General features: G+C 44.4%; 1 protein-coding gene across 1 annotated transcript in view; it reads left to right on the forward strand.

Moving 5' to 3' along the window:
* The window catches only part of LOC143282386 (acetylcholine receptor subunit beta-like 1), an 86,846-nt gene that overhangs the window by 54,519 nt on the left and 24,827 nt on the right, over window positions 1-7,500 (forward strand). The window contains exon 2 of the mRNA XM_076588006.1: window positions 245-378. Coding sequence (XP_076444121.1) covers window positions 245-378 — 134 coding nt within the window. The remainder of the gene's footprint in view (window positions 1-244; window positions 379-7,500) is intronic.

The raw sequence follows: 7,500 nt of genomic DNA on the forward strand, positions 1-7,500 counted from the left end.
TATGTATGTATGTATTTGTTTGTTTGTTTGTTTGTTTGTTTATCTATTTTATTCGTTTGTTTGTTTATCTATCTATCTATCTATCTATCTATCTATCTATCTATCTATCTATCTATCTATCTATCTATCTATATTTGTTCGTTTGTGAATGAATGAATGAATGAATGAATGAATGAATGAATGAATTTGTTTGATTATTTATTTATTTATTTATTTATTTATTTATTTAATGTACTGTGTGCAGGCGAGAACGAGAAGCGGCTGGTGTACGACCTGTTCGTGAAGCACGGCTACAATCCCCTGATCCGCCCTGTGACCGAGGTCAACTACTCCCTGCAGATCAACTTCAGTCTGGCCCTTAGTCAGATCATCTCCATCGTGAGTAGCATCATGTCGTGCACGTGCAGTTTGTTTAATATGCCATGCACGTGCAGTGTGTCATAAGTGTCACTGTTACTGTCGCCGTCACTGTCGTCATCATGATGTGGGTCATGCACTTGCAGTTTGTTCGAAGTGTCACTGTTTCTATCACCGTCACTGTCGTCATCAGGTTATGTGTCATGCACTTGCAGTTTGTCCAGGGTGTCACTGTCACTATAGCCGTCACTGTCGTCATCAGGATATATGTCATGCACGTGCAGTTTGTCCAGAGTGTAACTGTTTCTATCACCGTCACTGTCGTTATTATGATATGTGTCATGCACTTGCAGTTTGTCCAGGGTGTCACTGTCACTATAGCCGTCACTGTCGTTATTATGATATGTGTCATGCACTTGCAGTTTGTCCAGGGTGTCACTGTCACTATAGCCGTCACTGTCGTCATCATGCTATGTGTCATGCACGTGCGGTTTGTCCAGAGTGTCACTGTTTCTATCGCCGTCACTGTCATCATCATGCTATGTGTCATGCACTTGCAGTTTGTCCAGAGTGTAACTGTCACTATCGCCGTCACTGTCGTCATCGGGTTATGTGCCATGCACTTGCAGTTTGTCCAGAGTGTAACTGTCACTATCGCCGTCACTGTCGTCATCGGGTTATGTGTCATGCACGTGCGGTTTGTCTAGAGTGTCACTTTTTCTATCGCCGTCACTCTCGCCAACATGCTATGTGTCATGCACTTGCAGTTTGTCCAGAGTGTCACTGTTTCTATTGCTGTCACTATCGTCATCATGATATGTGTCATGCACTTGCAGTTTGTCCAGAGTGCCACTGTCACTATCGCCACACTGTCGTCATCATGATATGTGTCATGCACGTGCAGTTTGTCCAGAGTGTGGAACTTTCTATCGCCACACTGTCGTCATCATGATATGTGTCATGCAGGTGCAGTTTGTCCAGAGTGTGTAACTGTTTCTATCGCCGTCACTGTCGTCATCAGGATATAAGTCATGCACGTGCAGTTTGTCCAGGGTGTTACTGTCACTATCGCCGCCACTGTCGTCATCATGTTATGCGTCATGTACTTGCAGTTTGTCCAGAGTGTAACTGTTTCTATCGCCGTCGGTGACGTCAACATGACATATGTCATGCACGTGCAGATTGTCCAGAGTGTCACTGTCACTATCGCCGTCACTGTCGTCATCATGCTATGTGTCATGCACGTGCGGTTTGTCCAGAGTGTCACTGTTTCTATCGCCGCCACTGTCATCATCAGGATATATGTCATGCACTTGCAGTTTGTCCAGGGTGTCACTGTCACTATCGCCGTCACTGTCGTCATCGGGTTATGTGTCATGCACGTGCGGTTTGTCCAGAGTGTAACTGTTTCTATCGCCGTCACTGTCGTCATCATAATATGTGTCATGCACGTGCAGTTTGTCCAGAGTGTAACTGTTTCTATTGCCGTCACTGTCGTCATCAGGTTATATGTCATGCACTTGCAGTTTGTTCAGAGTGTCACTGTCACCATCGCCACACTGTCGTCATCATGATATGCCTCATGCACTTGCAGTTTGTCCAGAGTGTAACTGTCACTACTGTCGTCACTATCGTCATCATGATATGTGTCATGCACGTGCAGTTTGTCCAGAACTTAACTGTCACTATCGCCGTCACTGTCGTCATCATGATATATGTCATGCACTTGCAGTTTGTCCAGAGTGTCACTGTCACTATAGCCGTCACTGTCGTCATCAGGATATATGTCATGCACTTGCAATTTGTCCAGGGTGTCACTGTCACTATAGCCGTCACTCTCGTCATCATGCTATGTGTCATGCACTTGCAGTTTGTCCAGAGTGTAACTGTCACTATCGCCGTCACTGTCGTCATCAGGATATATGTCATGCACTTGCAGTTTGTCCAGAGTGACACTGTCACCATCGCCACACTGCCGTCATCATGATATGTGTCATGCACGTGCTGTTTGTCCAGAGTGTCACTGTTTCTATCGTCGTCACTGTCGTCATCAGGATATATGTCATGCACTTGCAGTTTGTCCAGAGTGACACTGTCACCATCGCCACACTGCCGTCATCATGATATGTGTCATGCACGTGCGGTTTCTCCAGAGTGTAACTGTTTCTATCGCCGTCACTGTCGTCATCAGGTTATATGTCATGCACTTGCAGTTTGTCCAGAGTGACACTGTCACCATCGCCACACTGCCGTCATCATGGTATGTGTCATGCACGTGCTGTTTGTCCAGAGTGTCACTGTCTCTATCGCCGCCACTGTCGTCATCATGATATGTGTATTGCACGTGCGGTTCGTCCAGAGTGTAACTGTTTCTATCGTCGTCACTGTCGTCATCAGGATATATGTCATGCACGTGCAGTTTGTCCAGGGTGTCACTGTCACTATCGCCACACTGTCGTCATCAGGATATATGTCATGCACTTGCAGTTTGTCCAGAGTGTCACTGTCACTATCGCCATCACTGTCGTCATCATGCTATGTGTCATGCACGTGCAGTTTGTCCAGAGTGTGTAACTGTTTCTATCGCCGTCACTGTCGTCACGCTCGTACTGTGCTTTGTTTCCTGCATCATAAGTAACATCAAGGTCGTTGATTGGAATGGTTTTGTCATCTTCGTTAACGGCAAAACTATCCTCTGGCTTGTTCTCTTCATCGTTCGTTATTATTGTTCTTATTGCCACGATCATCCGTCCTCTGGGTTGTTATCGTTCGTGTTATTTTTGTCGTGATCTTCGTCTCCGTTGTATTATATTCGTTTTCGTTCGTGATAGCAATAGTCATCAGGAAGATTTAAGCTTTCTTCTTCTTTCTTCTTCTTCTTCTTTTCTTTTTCCTTTGTTTTTCTTCTTGTCTTCCTTTTCTTTTCTTCTTTTTTTTTCATCAAATCTGCTCACCATAAAACTGCGAAATCAAATAGTAAATTATTGTTCTTACCCACAGAGTATTAAGATTTCGAACATTTGAGAGAGTGAGGTAAAACACACACACACACACACACACACACACACACACACAGATAGAGAGAGAGAGAGAGAGAGAGAGAGAGAGAGAGAGAGAGAGAGAGAGAGAGAGAGAGAGAGAGAGAGAGAGAGAGAGAGAGAGAGAGAGAGAGAGAGAGAATACGAATACGAATACGAATACGATACATATTATATTGATTTTATATCTGTCAATCTTCGACTATGACCATCAGGAAACAACTCCTTTCCTGACTATCTGGGCTAGAATTCAATTATAGTTGAGAGTGCCTTGCCCAGGTCACAGCCAACACACTCTCGGCCAATAGGGTCTTCGGACAATGACAGAGTTATAGTCCTCCACTAAAGACTTGAGCTGTAAATGACTTTCCGTTGCTATGGAGAAACCATTGATCATGCATCTCTCTCTTTGTATTTGTATTTCTTTTTATCACAACAGATTTCTCTGTGTGAAATTCGGGCTGCTCTCCCCAGGGAGAGCGCGTCGCTATACTACAGCACTACCCTTTTTTTTTTTTTTTTTTTTTTTTTTTTTTTTGCGTGTGGTTTTATTTGTTTTTTCGTATCGAAGTGGATTTTTCCACAGAATTTTGCCAGGAACAACCCTTTTATTGCCGTGTGTTCTTTTACGTGTGCTAAGTGCATGCTGCACACGGCACTTCGGTTTATCGTCTCATCCAAATGACTAGCGTCCTGCCCACCACTCAAGGTCTAGTGGAGGGGGAGAAAATATCGGCGGTTGAGCCGTGATTCGAACCAGCGCGCTCAGATTCTTTCGCTTCCTAGGCGGACGCGTTACCCTCTAAGCCATCATTCCACACTTTGATGATGTTGGTCAAGCTGTAAGCTTATGTCAATCTGTGATATAAGCTGAGCGCTTACATGGCAGACAACATTACCGTATTTATTACTAAAACTGATGGAAGAAACATTTGACAAACATGATAATTTTTATTTTTATTTTTTTATCTGTATGAGTACATTCAGAGACCACAATGCGTTTTCTCGTGTTTGCTTCGTAAATATAGCTAGACTAAAGAGTCTTGTCTCTGTTCCTATTGACAACTTATTATATAGCATGGAATCGCAAGGTTTTATATAATTCCCTGAATGAAAGAGAAAAAAAAAATCTCTTAGATCTTGTAAAGCCACAGAAAACTTCTTTTACCACGTTGCGCAAGCGACACGTTTTTTTTGTTTATTTATTTATTTATTTATTTTTTTTGTTCTTTATTTGCATCACTGTATCAAAATCAATAATGGCGGGGAATATATCAGGGATGTCGGCTCTACTTAAAGCGCTTTTTACCCACCTTTTTCACTTTTATCCCAAATGTTTGATTCTATCTTGTAGGTTGCGAGAGGGCGCGCGCGTGTTAGCGAGCGAGCGAGAGAGAGAGAAAGACAGACTGAGAGAGAGAGACAGAGACAGAGACAGGCAGACATAACACAGACAAACAGACGGACGGACATTGCATGAAACGCCTGAATAAACAAAACAGACCTATCCAAAGCACAACACACACACACACACACACACACACACACACACACACACACACACACACACACACACACACACACACACACACACACACACACACACACACACACACACACACACACACACACACACACACACACACACACACACACACACACACACACACACACACTATGATAAAAATAAACCTCTCCTAGTTACCACAGCGTTAACCCTTTTTACTTTTTCTTTCTCTTTTTCATGCAAATCCTGAGTTGACAAGTGACGCAGACTCTTTCGCGACTGAGGAATGAATCGCCGGTGGAGAGAGGATAGAAAGAAAGAAAGGAAGAAGAAAGAAAGAGGGAGCGAAAGAAAGAACGAAAGAAAGAGAGACAGGGAAGAAGAAGAAATAAAGAGAGAGAGAGAAAGAAAGAACAAAAGAAAGAAAGGCAGAGAGAAAGGAAGGACGAAAGAGAGAAAGGAAGGAAGAACAAAGAAAGAAAGAGAGAGAAAGAAAGAAAGGAAGAGAGAAAGGAAGGAAGAAGAAAGAGAAAAAGAAAGAACGAAAGAAAGAAAGAGAGAAAGGAAGGAAAAAGAAAGAAAGGAAGAAGAAAGAAAGAGAGAGAGAGAAAGGAAGGAAGAAGAAAGAGAGAGAGAAAAAAGAAAGAAAGGTAGAAAGGAAGGAAGAAGAAAGAAAGAAAGAAATGGAGAAATAAAGAAAGGAAGGAAGAAGAAAGAAAGAAAAGAGAGAGAAAGAAAGAACGAAAGAAAGAAATAAAGAAAGAAAGGAAGGAAGAAGAAAGAAATAAAAGAGAGGAAAAAAAAGAACGAAAGAAAGAGAGAAAGGAAGGAAGAAGAAAGAAAGAAAGAAAGAAAGAAAGAAAGAAAAAGAGAGAGAAAGAAAGAACGAAAGAAAGAAAGAGAGAAAGGAAGGAAGAAGAAAGGAGGAAGGAAGGAAGAATGAAAGAAAGAGAGAGAGAGAGAAAGAAAGAAAGAAAGAAAGAAAGAGAGAACGAAAGAAGGAAAGAAAGAAAGGAAACAATGAAATGAATTCTTTTTGCTCCTTCCGCCCATGCGCAAAATTAACTTTTTTTCGGGTTGAAAAGTGCAGCAAGGGACGTAATCACGTGGTTCACGAAGGGTCGTACACAATAATATATCTCTGTCTCTCTGTGTGTGTCTCCCTCTGTGTTTCTGTCTCTGTCTGTCTGTCTGTCTCTCTCTCTCTGTCTCTCTCTTTCTCTGGCTTTGTCTCTGTCTTTCTCAGTCTCTGTCTCTCTCTCACACACACTCTTAAACGTTCGATCGTTCATGAATTGGTGGTGGTTGTCTTCATGAAAGCATAATTATGCCAAAACTCCGGTAACTGCTGTCTAGATCTAGCCTTTCACAAGTGGCAATGGCCTGTCCCGAAAAGTCATTCCTATCCAAGACACATCTTGTCTCCCAGTCCGTCGATATTTCTGTCTGTCTGTCTGTCTGTCTGTCGGTCGGTCGGTCGGTCGGTTGGACTGTTGTTGTTGTGTTGTTTTTTTTAAGTTTTTTTAAAAGTTTTTATATATGCTTTTATATATATCTTCGTCTGCGTCTGTATACTTCGTCTGTATACTGCGTCTCTCTGACTCTCTCTGTTTCTGTCTGTCTGTCTGTCTGTCTGTCTGTCTCTCTCTCTCTCTCTCTCCCCCTCTCTCCCTCTCTCCCCCCCTTCCCTCCACACTTTACACTTGCCCGATTTTCGATCTTCATTTCTTCTGTATACCACCAGCATTCTCCTTTCCATTTTGACGAAACCCAAGAAATCGTGACCCCCTCACTCAGGCAGGACTAACATGGCCACACTCACAAATCAAAAGGGCTTGGTGGGATGGAGGGATAGGGGGGGGGGATGTGGGAGGATGGATGGAGGGACAGGGGGAGGTGTGGTGGTGGGATGGAGGGATACGGGGGTGTGGTGGTGGGATGGAGGGATTGGGGTGTGGTGGTGGGATGGAGGGATAGGGGGGTGTGGTGGTGGGATGGATGGATAAGGGGATGTGGTTATGGGATGGAGGGACAGGATGGTGTGGTGGAATGGATGGAGGGACAGGAGGGTGTGGTGGAATGGATGGAGGAATAGGGGGATGTGATGGGATGGATGGACAGGGGGTGTGGTGGGATGGAGGGATGGGGGGTGTCGTGGATGGAGGGAAAGGGGATGTAGTGGGATGGATGGAGGGATAAGGTGATGTGGTGGGATGGAGGGATAGGGGTGTGTGGTGGGATGGAGGGATAGGGGTGTGTGGTGGGATGGATGGATAGGGGGATATGGTGGGATGGAGGGATAGGGGTGTGTGGTGAGATGGAGATATAGGGGATGTGGTGGGATGGATGGAGGGATATGGGTGATGGTGGATGGAGGGATAGGGAGATTTGGTGTATGGATGGATGGAGTGATAGGGGTGATGGTGGATGGAAGTATAGGGGGATGTGGTGGATGGAGGGATAGGGGGGTGTGGTGGATGGAGGTATAGGGGGATGTGGTGGATGGAGGGATAGGGGGATGTGGTGGATGGAGGGATAGGGGGATGTGGTGGGGGATGGAGGGATAGGAGTGATGGTGGATGGAGGGATAGGGGTGAT

This window comes from Babylonia areolata, chromosome 5 (genome assembly GCF_041734735.1).
Source record: "Babylonia areolata isolate BAREFJ2019XMU chromosome 5, ASM4173473v1, whole genome shotgun sequence".
NCBI lineage: Eukaryota > Metazoa > Mollusca > Gastropoda > Neogastropoda > Buccinidae > Babylonia > Babylonia areolata.